At 40.3% G+C, this 19,535-nt stretch overlaps 1 protein-coding gene across 2 annotated transcripts in view; it reads right to left on the minus strand.

Moving 5' to 3' along the window:
- cdh24b (cadherin 24, type 2b) overlaps positions 1-19,535 on the minus strand; it is a 178,347-nt gene that overhangs the window by 99,409 nt on the left and 59,403 nt on the right. For both annotated transcript variants that reach the window (XM_079348041.1, XM_079348040.1), the window contains one exon: positions 14,791-16,629. In XM_079348041.1, the coding sequence (XP_079204167.1) occupies positions 14,791-16,329 (1,539 nt within the window). In that variant the 5' untranslated portion in view covers positions 16,330-16,629. The remainder of the gene's footprint in view (positions 1-14,790; positions 16,630-19,535) is intronic.

The raw sequence follows: 19,535 nt of genomic DNA on the forward strand, positions 1-19,535 counted from the left end.
GTTGTGTTTGACTGTGTCAACATCGGTACAAAGGTACTCGTATTGAGCTTAAGTAAAAAAAAAAGCAATCTATAATTATTTTTTTTCCAAAAATGTTGTGTTGTGTGAAAAAATAAAAATAATGTGGATTCCTATTAAGTACTCTAAAAATGTTTTTAGAAGGTATAGGGAGTGAACAGCTCAGTGTCAGAGCTTAAAATGCCTTCTTCAGACTTCTTCACATGGCATTATGTGCTGGTCGTTTATTACATGTTTTATTACACATATCTGCAGCTCAAATACAAGTCCAATGTAAAATGCAAACAGGAGAAGAACAACCTTTTTTTTTTTTCTTAAGCACGGTTCAACTTGTGAAAAAGTCACAGCTAGGTCAGAAAAAAAAAAGATGGTTTTGTTTCATGTAAAAAATATTTTGAAAAAATATATAAATAGGAGGGGGGCTGGAAGTCTCCAGAGGCTGTAGTCATCCAAATGGACGGCACAGATTTCTGACTTTGAGCCACACTATCTCTAAATAAAGGCATAAAAAGACCCAAAATATACAGTGTATAACACATTTATTAGGCCACCACTTATGCCACAGCTGCTCTAAATTAACAGCATTGGTAATTACCTTAACAAAAACCCAGTGAATCGGCACAAATTTGGCTAGAAAAAAGGGGAATTCAGTTTGAAATTGGGTTCATATAGCAACAAGACAAAGAGCCCAAACATACTTCAAAGCTGTGCAGCGACTATTTGACCAAGAAGAAGGAATTTGGAGGACAGGAACTGATGGACCTGCCAAGCTAAACTCTTAATTTGAATCCCATTGAATAAATTTGGTATTTAGTAGATTCGAAGATCAATCACACCAAAGTTTCATCTAAAGCAAGTCTGTGGGAACAGCTAGAAACTATGTGGAGCTACATAAGAAAAAGTTTATACAAACTATGCCAGCAAGAATGCAGGCTGTTACCAAGGCCAAAGGAGGCTATACAAAATATTATATTTCTTGATTATATGTGAAAAAAGTTATTTCAGTTTGTTATTTTTTCAAAAAAATATGATTTTTACTTTTCAACAAGTTTTTAAAAGAATTTATCTTGTCTGGTTTTATGCATTTGTTAAGCAGTGGATATTTAATTCACACCTCATCTGCAACATGGGCATCGTAGTCATGGAAGCGAGTTGTTCCACCCCTCTTCTTATGTCAGAGGTAGTTACTGAGAAGTAACACAGGGGGAGACAGTGACAATTAATACATGTCTTGATACGTCAGAGCTATAGACAGAACCGAGCTGTGTGTTTCACTGCTGCAGCTTGTTTTCACCCTATCACGTGTCTGCAGCGCCATAACACAAGTGTTGGACACCAACGACACTACAAATAGCAGAGTTAGTACTTTACATTTTTCAGTAGCTTTGGCTGTAGCATCGCTGTTCTCTGATACTGAATCAAATTACCTTATTTGCGTAATCATTTGCTTAACTGTTAACTTGACAAAGTGCAATAGCGTCCAAACTAGCTAGATCTTTCCATAACACATTAAAAGGGCACTGTCAGGGTCGAAAATCAAACTTCTTAGAAGGAAAAACTACTACACTGACATGATCATATTGCTGATTGACTTTTGTTGTTTTTGTGACAGCTCTGTCTAATCCTTTAGCCCATGATATGCGGGGGCTGGTTCATTTACAGGGAACCATGCAGGTCGAATTTGGAACCCCTATAAAGTAAAGCATCACTAGTGCAGGGCACCGTTGCTGATGCAATGTACTGTATAAGTACAAAGACGACGTAATGACAGTAGAGCTCATCAGCAGTATGTAAAGACCTTTATAGTATTGAAACTGATCTTCTCTGTGAAGACCCTGATTTAATTTGACCCAAGAATCATCCTCTGACTGGCTAAGACATGTCAAGCTGAGAGTCCTCTTATATCTCCCTTGTTGAAGCTCATCTGGCTCCTGCAGCATTCATTTAATTTGGAAACATTTTTTAAACACATCTAGTCAAGAAATGGCATTTGAAACTATTAAAGGCTGCAGTTGTATGTCGTCCACTCTTTGTTTGTTGCCAGTTCAACCAAATGTCTTTCATTTATTTATGTTTTTACAAAAATCACATTGGTATCTGATAATTATGTGTTATCATTATTGCTGTAAAAAAGTTTGTCAATGACAGTCAGCAAAGACAAATACAGAGGAATGATCTGTATATAGGGGAGGGGAAAAAAAGTGAAAAATATGAAGGGGATACGCGTCGGGACATTGGCAGACATAATAGTGATGAACGCTGGTTGGAGGGCCCGAGAATCTCCACTGATTCCCCCTTCATTCACTTCTGTCAGTTCCCCATAAAGACAACCTATCGCTCACTTGCTCCCCAGCCTTTCCAAGGCCTCACACCAGCTGCTGAGCACAAATAACTGGCCATTTTTCACAATGCAGTCCGAAGTCAAAGAAATCCGTTAAAATATTGATGTTTTCATTACGAAGCCTGAGACATTTCATCTGTGCTTTTATCCGTACTAACAACGAATGAATACGTCAGTTTAAGTGTGTGTTTGAGTGTTTCTGCTCATTATTCTGGCTTTAAAGCCCACAGTTGTACTGTTTGCTTCAATCTCATCAGACTCTTTTTTAGTCTCAGCGGGTGGCTGTTTCCAGTTAAAGAGCTCTCATAAAGCCTCTGCACTGACTCTCTTGTAAACATTGTTGGAGCCTGATATTCTGCTCATGTGACCAGCGTTAACCTTATTATTAGGAATGGTTTATAGACATATTTTACTCTATTCACTTATTTTATGGCTTCTATTTTCAATAGTCTCTACATATTTCTGATTTTTATTATTATTTTTTGTATGCTACATTTGTTCTATCGAGGATGGACAAAGAATGCTCTTATTGTTTGTGGTCATAATATCACATTCATTTGTGCTATAAGCCAAATGAATTGACTAAAAAAAACAGCAGAAATCACACTTCAAAAAGGCAGGTGAAGACTGACCTTCTACATGCTCCAATCTGAAATATAGAACGGGGCAACTTATATAATTTTTTCTCCACATGAATCTGTATGTTGTTTTTTTTTTTTTTTTTTAATAATGTACATTTATTAGTATGATCATTCATCTCCTTAATCTATCAACCAGTTGTTTCACAAAAACATAAAGACATTTTCTGAAACAGTTCAATGCCTTTCTATGATTCACTGGTTGCAGGACTCTGAATACGTATGTTTTAACACATGCACATAAATGGCCAATGGACTTTAGTCTTCTGACTAAAAGCGCTTTTTACACTGCAGGTCACATCCATTCACACGCTGATGGTAGAGGCTGCTTTGTAAAGTGTCCATCAGAAGTAACTAATCCCATTCATACACATTAATTCCCCCCTAACGTAGCAGCAGGAGCAACTAGGGGTTAAGTGTCTTGCCCAAGGACACGTCAGACAAGTGGTTGCAGGAGCTGGGGATCGAGCCGTCTACCTTCAGGTTGAGAGACGACCAAAATGATTAGTCAATACACGCAAGAAAGACCTATGACTCTATACTGTCATATTAATCTTTTGTTTTCAGCATGCTGCTGCATGAAATGTGCAGTGTTAAAGCCTCCTTTCCAATGAAATGATGGTCCACTGTTATGCAAAAAGAGAAAGGAGAGAAGTAATGGATCACCACCTTTCCTCAACGTTTATTGAATTCATAAAGCTTTCGTTATGGCTGACACTTTCTTCCAGGTCGTCTCACTCAGTTAGCAAACTGGTGACCCAAAAGGCTGTGCCGCGGCCCAAAATGCTGCACTGCTGAACAGCCTTGCTCAGCACTGGGAAAAAAAAGACCTTTATACAAATCCTTTAGACGCTTTTATCCAAAGTGACATCCGTCAGAGAGTAAGCATAACACAAGCAAAGATCTAGAGAGGAGGGAACAATGGCCCTCATTCACGAATATACTACACATACAAAATGTGTAAACCACGTATACGGCCATTTGAAGCACAGATGTGAGATTTACTAATAATATATTCTTAATTGAACAATAAAAACGTGAATTAACTAATGCGTTGACCAAATGAATTAAGTATTCATGAAATGTTTGCCTTTTCCTCCTTTAACCTAAAACCACATTATCAACCACCACTAATACTGCCATGAAATATTGCATCTGTTTCCAAAACCAGCTGATTAATTGGAGCCTATTTCAGAGCATACATGATTGTGATTTACGTCTCTGGAAGTGTAAAGAAGCCTTGCTGAAAGATTGCCTTCGGTGCCTTCAGAAGACAACCGCAGCAACTACTGAATTCACTGTAACGTTTATTTTTGTCTTTTGCGGCGATCTCCTAAAAACTTCTACGTGTCTTCAACTCTCCACTCTTGTCCTGATACACCAATAGAATGTCCTTATTTCATGCGCAGAGTGGAAACATTTCTACGAACATATTTCTACAAAATACGAACACTGTGCAAACAAAAAGCTTTCAGTCTGATTGGACACACACGCTGACAGGAAGTGCACAGAGGCAAAGCACATCGGCAGCAGTTCTTGTGAGTTCTAATTAGCATCAAAACCATCCTAAATAAAGTCATTATTAAACACAGCCATCATCATCATCAATATCATTAAGTGCCAAGGTGTTAATGGAAGAGCTGGGCCTTTAGTGCAAAGGGACTTTGCAGATCGAATGGATTTTAGTCGTTTGTGCCACCATAAGGGGATGACAGAGGAGAAGAGCCTAGTTAGAGACTAAGGGCCTTTTTCTATAAATCATTTTCATATGATGTAAAACTCCTACCAAGAACTATTTCTAAGATCACTTTTTGATCTGGGGATTCATTTTGTTTTTGTCTCCCATGTAGACAAATATTGTATCGCATATGGACGAGGAGTATTTGCTTTCGGTTTAAATAGTCTGCCATCTTCAGTTCATGTAAGTACTCACAAAAACTTCCAGAGACTGAAATGACAGTTTCCATCACTGGCTCATGAGTTCAAAAAGTATTACAGCATTGACAGTGTCCACGTTATTATCACACATTGAACATTGAGATACATTTACTTTTTGAAGGAGAAGATTTGAACCTCGACTTTTCTCCATTTCACAAGCAAGTTTTCTCTACATTGGACAGCCTAAGGACATTGTATGTGTGGGTGTAGGAGAGTTGACACCAGGTTCAATTTATTTGGAATACAATAAAACTTGAAATTTGTCAATCATTCATATAAGCAATGTGTTTGTTCTGCTGTATGTCACATTAAATCTGTTCTCATCACTTTGTGCTCAAAAATGCCTTTAAAATGATTTGCTGTGCAACACTACGCCTCATGGGAATTACATTTGTACATTACTCATGTGATGTCCTAAATGTGTTGTTGGTCTTGCTGTTTAGATCATTTTTATTTTGAATCACAAATATGGACCCCACAGGTGTCACTACAAGACTGGCTTTGGTAAAATCAGGTGCATCGTGAGCAGGACTCTCAAATCAGAGTCCAGTATTTGCTTCCACAGTCCCATCACTCTGGCGAAGGTATGGGGAAAGATTTTAATGAAGTTAAATATAAATAACATTCTTATATTTCAAGCCACTGCTACCATTATTGTCTTTAATATAACAATAGAACATGGTGTTAAGCGAGACTGTCTACACTTACTAAAACAAATGAAATTTATAGAGAATATTTTCTATTTAAATTCCATGTCAACTTTTTTCAGATTTAAATTAAAATATCAATTTAGTTTTGACTTTTACTGATACCTGGAGGCCAAAATCCACGCTTAAGTCCAAACCCGACAAGTTTAGTTGTGAGGGTGAACTTAACACATCCTGTGATTAGCTGCTCTACTATGTCAGCTTGAGGGTGAGGAGTTTCACCTTTCAGCTCTTTCCATCATTGCTTTCACTCGTTTCTTTCTCGCTGTCATGTAGCCCCTCCTCTTCTTTTTGGCCTCCCCTGACCTCCTCTCTCGCCTGTGCCCTCCGCTCCCTGACTCACGGTTTCCTTCAGGGCCACAGGGAGAAGTGGAGAGCGCGGTACGGGCCAATGCATAAATATTAGCTCAAGGTCATGGTCACAGAGCTCAAACTGGACTATGCATAATCATGAAGTCACCCCCTGCACTAGCCTCTTCACTTCCCATATTCCCAGCTTCACATCTCTGAACACCCGCTAAACATGCAGTTTCCCACCACTGACATGGATAACCTTGAACGGCTGATCTCAAGCTATAAACCAGCTCTAAATCCCTGTTCGCCCAATTCACACAGCAACCACTTGTCTCTGATATCTGGCTCAGAGTGGGCTCAGAGTGGGCTCTGTTATAACAACACAGATCTGTCTTGATTTTATTGGTGGAAGAAATGTGGCTACTGGCTGCTTGTGATATAAGGAAGTAAATTCTCAACTAATTGTACCATTCCCTACAAGTGGCAAACTTAGGCATCTAATCTTATAGTTAAATCGAAAGGCTTCTTCTGCTTATGAAAATGTTGCTGAAAAGGTTGAATGCTGTTTTAACTGGTTATCAATTTAAAAGCAGCTCTTTTTACACATTTTCTGTTGTATCTTAGAAAGCGTCAAAAGGTAACATTAGCCTTATGAGGTGGTTTAATCCAATTACCTTTGGATGGTTTGTATGTTGTTAACTTCAATTTCAGTTGATTGTCCTAACAAATTAGCTAAAGTTAACACAAAATTTCACAATAAAAGCGCCTGGGGCAGTGATGGCCATTGAGGCTCATTAATCAATAGACCCTCTAAAGTAGAGGCAGTGTGCTCTGGCTGTAGAGCTGGGCCTGGATGTTATAGGGAGCCTATAAAGATTTGGGAATTTTTTTTAAATTAACATCTTATTCAAAGATAATTAAAACATAAATTGTGAATAAGAGACGTCTGCCCAGCTCTGGAATTCAAAAATCATTTTCACACAAAGTTTTGCCTATTTAAGCTCAATCCTAATCAAGAGGCAACGTTTGCTGCAGCAACTTCCAGGCTAATGGAGATTTTTGCTTGAGAAATGGCTAAATGTTAACACTTGCTGTAATTTGATGCTAGCCAGTGTTTTTATAAAGTTGAGCTTGTTTACAACTTTTAAAATTAATCATTTGACACTTTCATTAGTGACTTTAGCATTTCACTATTTTCTGGATAAAGGTGATGAATTTAGCTGTTATAAGACAGTAACTAATAGTCTTTTGGGACAATTTTTCAGTTTTTGACAAAAATGGATGAATTGAAATAATAAAAAATAAAAATGATGAAAAGACAGAATAATGGAATTTTAGTAGGTCTATAGTTTTTTTTTTAATCTATAAATATGAAATAACATCATTTGAGCTTTCTGCCCTGAGACATCAGGGGAGGACGGCTTTGTGAATAAGGTGAGTTTTTGCTTTGTTTCGTGATACTACAGTTTACCCGTTGTTATAGTTGTAAACCCATATTCTCAGGGTTATTAAGGTTTCACATTTGCATTAAGTTAAGAGATGTCTTATTTCTCTGGTTCATATAGTCTCAGAAATAAAATGTTACCATTTGCACATCCGGGGAGAGGAATGTTTTAAATTCAGATGCTTGCTTTCCTGACTTGTTCGACATTATCCAAAGATAAAACAGAGGCTAAAAAGAAAGAGAGGAGATTTGAAGTAAAGGAGAGACAGGAAGGTGGTGTGTCTTTTGAAATACATCTTTAATAGACGCTACAGTTTCTGACTATTCTTCCTCTTCGTTTCCCTCTTGTAGCCTTGTTCCCTCAGTCATCCAGTCTATTATTTTCTCGTTGTGATCCTGCAAACACTCAGCACAGAGATGCATTTGAATGTGGCCTCCACAGGGGTTTGCATTAAAATGGTATTTAACTGCCTTCTCCTTTCTCCCACTCTCTCTCATCTCTATCTTCCTCTGTGTAAACCCTGCCCGTCCCTGCGCTCATGCCCTCGATTCCCAGCTGCCTCTTTTCAAAACCCTCTCTTTCTCTCTCCGTTCTGTCTTTTCTTCAACACGCTTGAGGCTGCGTAGGGCTGTAAGGTCAGCTTAAGAAACGTGTGTGATCTCTCATTTCTTCTCCTCCCCTCTTTTTCCTTAAACTGCCTCACACATTTCTTCCCCTCTGCCACTTGTAAGCCATTAACCTTTATTCATTTCCCATCCAACTTTCCGCATCCCATTAATGCTACTTTTACTGTACTCTTCTTTTTGAACCTCTCTCTGTTCTCTCTCTGGTTTTACCCCCTTTCTTACGCGTCATTCCGTCTATGTTGTGCATGGTAATCTCGCTCTGCTCTGTCTAGTTATCCCTTTCTCCTCTCCCTCCCTCCCACACTGTAGTCACTCTCTAATTGCTGTCTCACCCCTGCTGTGCTCGGACCCGGAGGCTAAATGATTTCTGCAGGGAGAGTGTGAGTGGAAGCATACAAAAACACAGAGCCGAGATGAGACATGTTTTATATGATTCCTTGCGAGCTGTGTGTGTTTACAGTCCTTGTTGGCCCTTCTGTTGACATCATCAAGCTTTTTTTTTTATTTGCGTGACTTCTTGTGCTCATAGAATGTGGATTTTGCCTTTATGTACTTTACATCTACAAGTGTATGTGGGTTTTTAATAATGTGTGCTTATTTCAGCATTAGTTCAGGTAAGGACAAAATCTGCAATTGCTTCAAGCAGCAGAGGTAGAAGTTTCCACATTTTTATCTTGAGTAAAAACAGCAATACCACATTGTTAATACGCTGTCAAAAGTACAAGTTCTGCCTGTAAAAGTTTTCTCAAGTAGGAGAATATGAGTAATGTTGACTATCTTGTCATCTAAGTCCCTGACTGTACCCTGGCTCTACTGCCTGGATGTAAACAAGCAATGTGAACAGATAAGATCCTGTAAGAGCAGCACATCTGGCTGTATTTTGATTGAGTAAAATTGAGATGAAAAAGTTTTTAGACTGTGTCAGATGAACATGTATGGCATGTGTACCAGAGCAAGGGATACATCATATTAAGCACAAGTATGTAGATGTTAAACTGAAGGAAAAAATAAGACCAGTGTTGCTAGCACTGCTAACATTAGCCACAACCAAATTACATTATTTAACTGTGTGTGAGAGAGAGAAACAGAGAGGAACACGGAGGAGCTCGAGACTGTGGGAGGGACAGAGAAAGGCAGAGAGCAAAAGAGAGGGGAAGGGACAGGAGGATGTTCATGTCTGCCTGTGTGTATGATGTGGCTCGGAAAAGTAACAGTAAAAAATGTGGCTCGTAGTCTCTGACTGGTTGGCCACCCCTGCATTAAATGGACTCCCAAGAAAAGTTCTATCTACATTTCTAGTCTCTCTTCAACTGTCCTATCCAATTAAGGAAAACAAAACTGGCTGCAGTGGGAGGTATAATATTTCCGTTGTTTGAGGAAACATGTTGAAACTGTTTGTAATTCTCCATTGTCCCAGAGCTGTGTTTAAAGTGAAACATGTATCCATAACTGCAGGCAGGAAACAAAGGTTAAGTTGCTATTTTGTTAGAAATACAACTGACACACAATGAAGAGAATATGAAGAAGAAGGTCAGTGACTTATGCACAATATTGTAGTGTGTGATCTTTATACGTATATATGCTAGATGTACTACAACACATTTGTGTTTGCCTGGAACAAGCTGTTCCACTCTTCCAGTAAACAGCATGATGTTAAAAACACATTTAGATACAAATTGCCTGCAATAAGCCAATGTATCCACAATGTGCTGGAGTTTTTTTCTTCCAATATCTCAGCCATTTAAACCCTGTGAAGAAACTGCAGCATCTGACATTACAAACAAGAAAATGAAGAGATAAGTATTGAGGGCGAATGCGTTTTTAACGAAAAAGGGTCAGCTGTAATCAGTCTGAAAAGTTTGTTTGGTATTTCAAAATGTTTGAGATAACCATAACCATAAAGGGGTACCATCAAAACGCTTATTGAACTTCATATTTTAATAAGAAAGATGGGAAATAACATTTTCAGGTTCCACTGACACTAAAGCAGACTTTATTCATACAATTTGAAGCCCACTTTCCTGTTTCCCCGAGCAGAAATCATTATGATGACAATCAAGCTATTTTGTCAGACTTGTTGAACATTTCCTCTGTTTCAGAGAAAGAATTATTCAAATTTTATGGAGTTCAATAATTGCAAGTTAAACCTAACACCAAAAGAATGCCAAATGCAGAATGGGCACTTTAATGATTCATTATTATTAGATTGTTTTTAGAGATGAACACTATGTATAAATGTTTAACAAGTAAATGATGATGTACAGTTGTTCTACCCATCTAATATCTATTAGGTTTATTAGTCATATACATTTATGTAATTTTATATGACTACAAAAGTAGTTACTATGGCTGAAAATATAAATGAAATTAACGTTTCATATCGAGCTATAACATGCAGTTAAGTAGAAGCATAAAGTAACGTAAAATATAAATCATGAAGAAGAAGCTTTTTTACCTCAAAACATGCCTTGATTGCCTTGTACGTATTTACTTGTGGCTGATGACAGTAAAGCTTTGCTCGAGTGAGCATCAGAGTGTGCACACATGCTAACGCAGTCTCAAACACCCACCCCTAACTTCCTGTGACAGCCTCCTTCTCGTCCTTGCATCACACCGGCAACTTCCCGCGGGCGAATTTCACAATATCATGTGTGTGCACGTTGCGCCCAGAGGCTCCAAAAGGAAGCGCAGGAGGCACCAATAAAGCTACAGTCAATATCTGTGTTATTTATATATCTTAAGATGCCCTCAGGCTGCTGGACTCTTTTAACTGCATTTTGCAGGGCAATTTTCAGCACTGAATGTTAATGAGTGATTCACCATAATGAGAAAGGTCTGTTTAAGCTACAGTGGGAAAGGCTGCTATCATTTGGAGTGTCAGAATCTAACAAAGTGTTTAATTACCAATTCACATTGATGTCTACATGTTGCTTTTTTGCTCATGCTGTGCTGTAGCGAGAGTGTCATGTGTGGCATATAATGTTAATTGTGTAACAGGGATATTTCACTAACTATGAATTATGTATGTTCACACTGAAATTAATGATATGCTAATGATGGTCGCCTAAGCTCATTTCCTTGTGTGCTGCTAAATTACGTATGCGTATTAGCATCTCTACAGGTAGCTCAAACACTTAAGTTGATCTAAAGGTGAAACAGGGCACGATGGAAAAGCTTGAGTTTCCTCACACAGAGGAAGAAATGATTATATATGTCACGTTTCCTCCCCACACGAGGTGTTAGGGAGTTTGCATTTCAAGAGAGCAGTGAGGATGGAAGAAAAGCTAATCAAAAAGTGGTGGTTTTTTTTCTTAATCCCAGCTCTGCTGAGGCGCCTTTTCTCCTCAAGAAAAATCTGTGTTTCTTTCACACTGCCTCTGCAATCACTTGAAACCCCATTACAGACCATGTGACAGCATCAATTAAATTCACAATTATCATAGGGCAGAGACTCTCCAGCGTGAGAAAATATAGTAACACGGCATCGTCTGCGAGTCTGTGTGGACGCGTGTCTTTGTGTGAGTGTGTGCGTGTTTTGTGCGTGTGAGACTGAGATAGAGCGAGCGAGTGTGTTGATGGAGGGCAGAAAACTGAGTCACACAATTCACCAATCAAAATGTTTCATGCCCTTTTTGGCAACTCCTGTGAACCATAACAACTCTCCAAACACAAGAAGCTACAGTAAACAGAAAAACTCAGATCTTTGACGGTATTACGACGTATCAAGCTCTTCTCTGAAAACCAGTGAATGGACAGCTGGTGACTCGTAGGCTGAGTCTCTCAGATTTAATTCCAAATGAGCTGGGTCTCTTTATATGGCTTTCTAACAATTTGAGAAAAAAAAAGAAGAGAAAAAACGTATAAATATCCATGCTAAACTACACTGGCTGCTGTCAGCACGTCCACAAAGTTGGCCCCCAAATTCATTATCAGTTTAGCTGCAGATCCTTTGTCTCACATTGACATCACAGATTAGAGTCCTGGCTCTTGTTTCCAGCTTTAGTAGAGATTTATCCAAAACCGAGCTGTCTGCGATCACACAAAAACACAGCATGAATCAGTGTTAGCAGGCGGCCTCTTAAAGGGAGCCCACAATTAAACATGGATTCACACCTTTATATGTTCGTTGTTTGTGTGTGCTTTAGTGTGTGCGCAGATACAGCCAACAGAAAGTGAGACACGTGTTGTGAGTCACAGACAACAGAGTTAGCGTCGGATTGAGCCTGAATCTGGTGTCGGACCTGACAAGTGGAGTCGATCTTGGCCTGTACAGTCAATTATTTTCACACCTTCCATCTCAGCTCTCTTCATTAAAGAACAATCAGGTCCCTGATCGAGAGAAAAACAAGGTAGTACGTCCGCATTGATCTCTCTGCCTATAGCGCTAGCCTACATGGAGCAGAGCAGGAGATTAAAAATTCATAAGCGTATTAATATCTATAAGAGCATTATTCATGTGTGCCGTCACTGAATTATACAGTTTGGTACTAATCACGCACATCTCCAGCCTAGCACACACACACAAACGCACACAGTCACAATGGCTGTCTGGGTGAACTCCAAGTGTCAGCACTATCATATGGGCATGTGTGCGTGGCCTGGCATAGATCCCTCCTTGAGTGCCATACAATGTGCTGGCATAAACACCTGCTTGACACAGCAGATTGGCACTAATGGCTTTACACACAGTGCCATCTGTAAGCTGTGCCGTTTGCTCCTCCATCTTCTCTATGGCGGCTAACAGTGTTTTGTAGCGTTCACTTTAGACTATCATCAGTCAACGTGCAAATGCAAAAACAACCACATTCAATGTTGGCTAATCACGGTGCACTTACAAACACTTCTCGTGTAAACTGCAGGTCCGGGCTGACTGTGCGCACCATCTGGGCAAAAAAATGAAGTCTTGATCTAGTTTCAACAAAACTTCTTGACTCGAATTTGCATTAAGCCCAACTGAGAATAGCCAAAGCTACATCTGGTCTTAACATTTGTGGAGCGATGAGTGTTGCCAAACTATCAACAGAAAATAGATACAGATAAAGTGGAAAAACCTCTGTATGCAGAACATAAACAGTTTCCCACTGCAAAACTGAGCTACACCAACATCAGAGTCCTGCCAATGCATCCAACAATATGAGGCATCCCCACAAGGTTTAATCATTAAATAATGTATTCCCATCTTCTACTAATTGGTGGTTAAGACGCAATGAGAAAGAAAAGCTAATAGGTATTTTCTCTGCACACTCTTAAGTTAATTCAAACAAGGCATTCATGCTAAAACAAAACCTTTCGATTAGCTTGCTGTCACTTTGAGTGGTTTTTGGGCCATTTTTGCCTTTAATAGATAGAACAGCAGAAGAGAGTGGAACGTTTTGGAGTTGAGTGTGTGAGGTATGGCGTGCAGCAAAGGGCCGGGGTGGGATTCAAACCCGCTGCCACTGCGACATGGACGATAGCCGCTGTACATGAGGGTGTGGTCACCCTTTAAAAAAATGCTTGTCCATGTGTTTTCCTTTAACGTTTTGTGACGGTGACTTTTTCCGTTTGTGTTACCTTGTATAACCTTCTGAGAGTCTAAACGTACGCCTGCTCTATCCTAGTCTTAAAGTTACACCCAGATGCAACACAAACAGAGCTTAAGTCCAACTGAGGCCCTAGTAGGTAAATAACAGTATATGCCCGAGTGTCCAGTGTACACCCAGATGGTGCACTTGGCTTTTGGGTATTGAAAAAAAGAGAGTATATTTTATCTTTTGTCTATTGAATGTTCGAGATCTCCCACTGAGTTGAAGCTCGTAACCATCAGATGAACTTCAAGCACTCACACAAACACACCCAAACTTCTCACTCTGTGGCGTCCAACAGACTGCAGCAGTCACAGAGATCATTACTATTCATTTGCTCAGCAAACTGGCCACACAGGCTTTTAAATTAGCTCATCTACAGCAGATGGGTGCTGAGACAGTTGGCACATGCTGAGGACTGAGAGTGAAACCATTACAATGCAGGACTCCGAGACACCTTCTCGTCGGTCCACGTGACCTCCTTCACGCTCATCTGCTCATTCTGTCAAGCCGAGGTGGGAGTGTGTGCGTCAGGCAGTGGGGTGAGACATGCCCAGTCAATGATTGTAATAAATTACATTGCAGAGCATTAGGACTACAGCCCTGTATGTTGTGCTAAGGGAGAAGGCAGTGATAAATCCTGTCAAACCAAGAGTAAATCAGTCCAAATGAAATAGCATTAGCGAGACCTTGCAGACCTCTGACCATGAGGGAGGAGAGCTGACAGGCCTGACCTACAGGGAAATGAGGGAACACTCTCTGACTACTCTTGCTTTCTCGCCTTGGGGTGGAGATCAATGGTGGAAGGAAAAAGTAAACCTATTAATTCTCATGGATATGTCAATTCCCTTTGGTGGGTGCGGATTGGAAGAGATCATGACTCGCCCCTTAGGTAGATGTGATCTGGGGCTTTTGTCACGCCTAAATGCACCATGGATTCATTGGAGTTTTTACGGCTACCTGGAAGGCACCACATGGCAATGGAGTGATGTAAATCAATTGCAATTGCAGATTCATTGCAGTGCACAAAAAACTCACAGTGTGACTCTGAGGTTATATTATGCTAACTATTATATTGTAAGGTGTGTACTGGCAGGACCTGAGGTACAAAAAAAGCCATGTAGTAGACTTGAAACAGATTCTTAAATATTCATTAAACATTCATAAAATAGTTCACAGCCCTTGTAAATGTTGAATGAAGTTTTTCTTTTTTCCTTACCCGTCCGATGAGCACAGGTTCAGGCCCGGCGTACTCCTCAATCACAAAGAACTGGTTCCAGATCCAGCTCCTCCTGCTGCGTGAGCGCGGCCCTTTCTTTTCCATCCGGTCAGCCGTCTCCTCATCCACCTCCGACTCCTCTGCTTCTTCAAACACGAGGCCTTTCCCATTTTCGGGCTCGACAGCTGGCATCCCAGCGTCTTCTACATCGTGGCTCCATTCGGGAGCTGGATGAAGCCTCAGGACATGACTGCTGTTGACAAGTTTGTTGTCTTCATCTGCAGGGTACTGAGCTGTGCTGGGTTCTGTTTGAGCAGAGTGAGCTGACTCTGTTAATGGGTCTCTATGGGAATCTGCTGCTCTGTTCTCCACTCTTACTCCCAGGGGTTGCATTGTCAGCACAGACGGCGGAGAATCATTTATTTCAGATGGAGCAAACAGTGGGAAATGTTTTGTTGATGTAGATGGTGGCTCTGTTTGGTTGCCTATTATTTCTCTCTCAGGGCTGAGACTGACCTCACTGCGAGGTGTTGACAGTAAGCGAACGAGGTGTTTGCTCTTATTATCTCCACTATCTGAACCCTGCATTCCCAAGTGGCCCTGCCCTTTACTTGAAGCTGGATTGACTGCACTTAGAGGATTATTATGAGTGTTGGCGCCCTGGTCTTGATTAAGATCTGGAGTGGGGACAGGGCTTACATACGGATATGCAGTCTGATTATCAAATCCAGCTTGAAACTGAGTGACAGCTATATCTTGTTTCTGCACTTTCTGAGCCTCTAACTGTCCGTGATTAACGTCAATCAAATCTCTCTTCCTGCTCCGACTGCCCTTGCTCGGAAAGCTCAGGACGGGTACGTTCTGCATTTGGGAATTGACAATCCTGACTAAGTTCTCCTTCGACAGCAGCTTCAGAACGCCGTAACTTCCAGTGAGGTTCAACTTTCTGCTCGAATCCACGCTGAATCCTTTCCCTGGTACCCCTGTAGTATGGACACTCAAATCAGTTCTACTTCTAGATCTGGACCCTGACTTAGACCTGGTTCTATTGCTGTGTCCATCCGGCTTATGATGGATAGTGAATATTTTCTCGGACCTTCCTGTTTTGACAAAGGTCTCAGAGGTCTTGGTGTTGTTCCGAACTTTCTTCACGTCCTGGTTTAACTCCTTGTTATTGGCTAATATGTGTAGAGTCCCTTCTTTTTTACTGACTGACTCAACCTCACGCTTGGGCTTAAAAGCTTGCCTCTCCTTGCTGGCTATTTGTGGAGCAGCATGACTTTGCAACATTTTGGAATAAGAAAAAGATCCAGAGTCACCTGCCTGATCATGACTAATCAAGTTTCTAAGAGTCACCACCGGCATAGAATTTGCATCCACGCTTGCATCCCATTGGTCAGTAGCTCTGCCGTCCACTATCTTCACTACGTGTGATCCGCCCACTCCTCTCCTACGTAAGGTCTTACTGGCCATGGCACCTCCAACAAGCCCCTCCCACAGGCAAAGGGAAACCAGCAGGAGCAGATTTCTTGTAATCATCTTGTCTTGCAGCGAGATATCCTAATTTGAGCGAGCTTTGCTGTGAGGCAGGCCTTGTTTCCCAGATGTCTTCATTCTTCTTTTCCGTTTTGCCTCTTTTCACGCCCCTCCACTCACTCGCCCATGCTTTGCCCTTCACACAGAACCGGAGGGCAGGTGTCACTCACTCCGTCTCCCTCTCTCTCTTCTTTCTCCTTATGTCTTCCTCTATCTCACCAGGACTCCCTCTGCGTTTTCTTTTTTTTTTGCCACTTGTCTTGCGAAGTGTCTCATTCAGTTTCCCAAAGAGGTCTGAACACCCTGAGAGAAAAGATAAAGATAATTAAGTTAAAACTTTAATCATCGCACTGCGTTAATTAAAAGTGCAGCAGCATAGACAGGTAGGAGAATTCACAGACGAGCAGACAGGACGGACCCTTTAACAGAGCAGCAATCACATTTTCACAAGCACAGGGGGCTCCTTAGGCCCTGAACACACATCCATTTATACCTTCATAATGACCCAAGTATTTTTTCAGGCATCTATTAGATAGTCGGGGACAAAGTTATCATTATACTATTCTACATGGAAACAGATAGGATAACAGTAATAGAAATTGCTCTGAGCATTTAGTAATGAGAACAACTGTCAAGGATTTCTGACTGCAGAGTGAAGGAGGACGAGCTTCAATATGAAACCAGCTTCATAACGCTTTGATGTGTGATTAATTAGCTGGATTAATATTGTGCTTTGATCAGTCAGTTAGAGAATGTCAATACAGATGCAAGTCGTAGATGCAGATGCACTTTGTTGTGCTCCGTGCCTTGAGCGATGTAAAAAGGTTCCTCAGTGCTCTTGTGTCTGAGTCAGACTCTCAGCGTGTCTCTCATGCGCTCAAGACTGAAATTAAAATCCTACGCCAAACCCAAATGTCAGATATCAATCAGAGCACTCAGTTTAAGAGTAGAACAGGCAAACATCTCGAGTATTTCACTTACAGCAGCCTACGCATCTGACAAGTCAGTAATATGACTTTTTTCCAGATTTTATCAACATAAAGACCTTTTATCATTAATATGTGTGCAGAAAAAAGACAAGCATGTGTAATTCAGAAAAATGACCATTTCAATGGGCCACTCCAGCAATTGGATGCACTTCCATAACGTTGGAGGAATCAGAAGAGACCATTATATTTTTTTGAAGAACAGTCAAAATGAATGAGAATGAATGAGATGGTAATATATCCTGACCAACACTCTCACATTAAAGTATGTATTTTAACCTCATCATTTTCCGTTAACAGAGGCCTCCTTAACTGTTTTGATTTATTTTATTCTGAGGTGGAAAAGTCATGGTGGAGTGACTGTGTTTAATCTTTCATGATTGACAGAGCTGACAAGCTGTGCTGTAAAGGTCGACTAATGGCTTGCGTTGGCGACAGTAGATAATTCCTGCTGTTTTAACAAACCTCAACATTTTATTGAGTGCTCAAACCAGACAGAGATTTAAAGAAGGAATGCTCTCAGTCAAGAGAACGGAAAACTTTTTTCATAATGTCAGTACTGACCAAAAAGATCGGGTTGCCAGGTCTGCAGGAATGCAGCTGCTTTTGAAGAGTCGCTGCAGGGGGTGGGGGTGGGGGGGGGGGGTGGGGGGGTTCTCCATGAGTTTGGAAGACTTCTTTTGCATGCAAACCACATGAATAATAAGTTCATAAATAAATAAAGCTCTAAATAAATCATTTATTTCTGGAAGAAAAAAAAACTGTACAAAACGGACTCTGGATCATACAGCAAGCACAACCACATAGACATGGGACATACGTGCACACACACACACACACACACACACACACACACACACTAACACAAACACGCCAACCTTCCCGTCAGCAGTGAGATCAAAGTGTTTTTCCTGTACATCACAGAGTGAAGCACATCAGAGACACACAACAGCATCTGAAGGACTGTATAGGGAAAACTGTTTTTAATGCTGACACAATAATCATTTCTGCTGTGACTTTGTACGCACTAATACACATTTGCCAATGATAGCACTGCCGGTGGACTTTGAAAGCAGTATATGCTTTGGCAGACGTGGATTTTTTTATTTTATTTTTCATTTTCTGTGAGGTTGGTTCTGATTTGCCACTGGGCTTTTTTATGGTAGAATAAATGAAGGAAGTGCATGTAGCTTTTTAAGTTTCCTAAGTAAAGCTGCTGATTATGTGCCTTTAAAGTTTTTCTATTGTCGATCAGGGCGACACGCCAATGGTTTGATATGCGAGACTCCAACTTCTAACAGATCTGTTTAAATCCGTCTTACGTCTATCATCATTATTAAAAATGTTAATGGTAATCTTGTCATTGTCATCATAGTTGTTAATGTTAGTATTAGACTGACTCACTATACATACTTTCACCATTATTATAGGAAATGTAAAAATCTGTTCAATATTTTTGTAGCTGTTGTTTTGCTATTTACTCTCCGTTTGTTGTCTCTTTCCATCTCTCTATATCTGCAAGCCGAATTTCTTTGTTAGCTCTCTCAGCTAAGAAGTGGCCATAGCTAACGTTTATTTCTGACCGTGTTTAATACCATGATCTCAGTCAACAGCTGTTCTAATCATGGCTTCTGTCTGTGATCAAGTGTTTTACTCATGGATTAATGTCACGATACACTTTATTGTCCCCTTGGGGGGAAATTTGTGTTGAACTCAAAGTGCTGCCAAACACTCAGCTGCTTCCCATCGAATCAATAAATAAGAACAATAGAAAAACCTGCACCTAGACAAAAAGACACATGCTAATACAAAACAACACAACATATATTGCATACATCCCATACTGCACAAGATCTGAAAACACAGAGAGATAAAAACAAAACAAAGAAGAAATCTAAAAAGCATTCAGGGACACCATGACGCTGTTGCACAACCCACACAGCCTTACGAAACATTATGTTGGATCTATGTTGTTAGGCCATTCAATGTTTGGTCTCTGTAAGTTAACATACAGTACAATCTAAGCCTGCCTTTGTAAGTGTCTTGTCCAATGCTATGTACTTCTGCATTGATCTTTTTCCACAGTAAACATTTTTCATTATGAAGGCTGCTTCAAGTGTTTCTCAATACAGCACGTTTATTTTGTAATTTTCGGTCCCTTAAGGAGCCAAATACGTTTAAGCAGGCTATGCTAAAGGTTATTGCTGCTTTATCCGTGATCTA

Source organism: Symphodus melops (assembly GCF_947650265.1).
Source record: "Symphodus melops genome assembly, chromosome: 7".
Taxonomy (NCBI): Eukaryota; Metazoa; Chordata; class Actinopteri; order Labriformes; family Labridae; genus Symphodus; species Symphodus melops.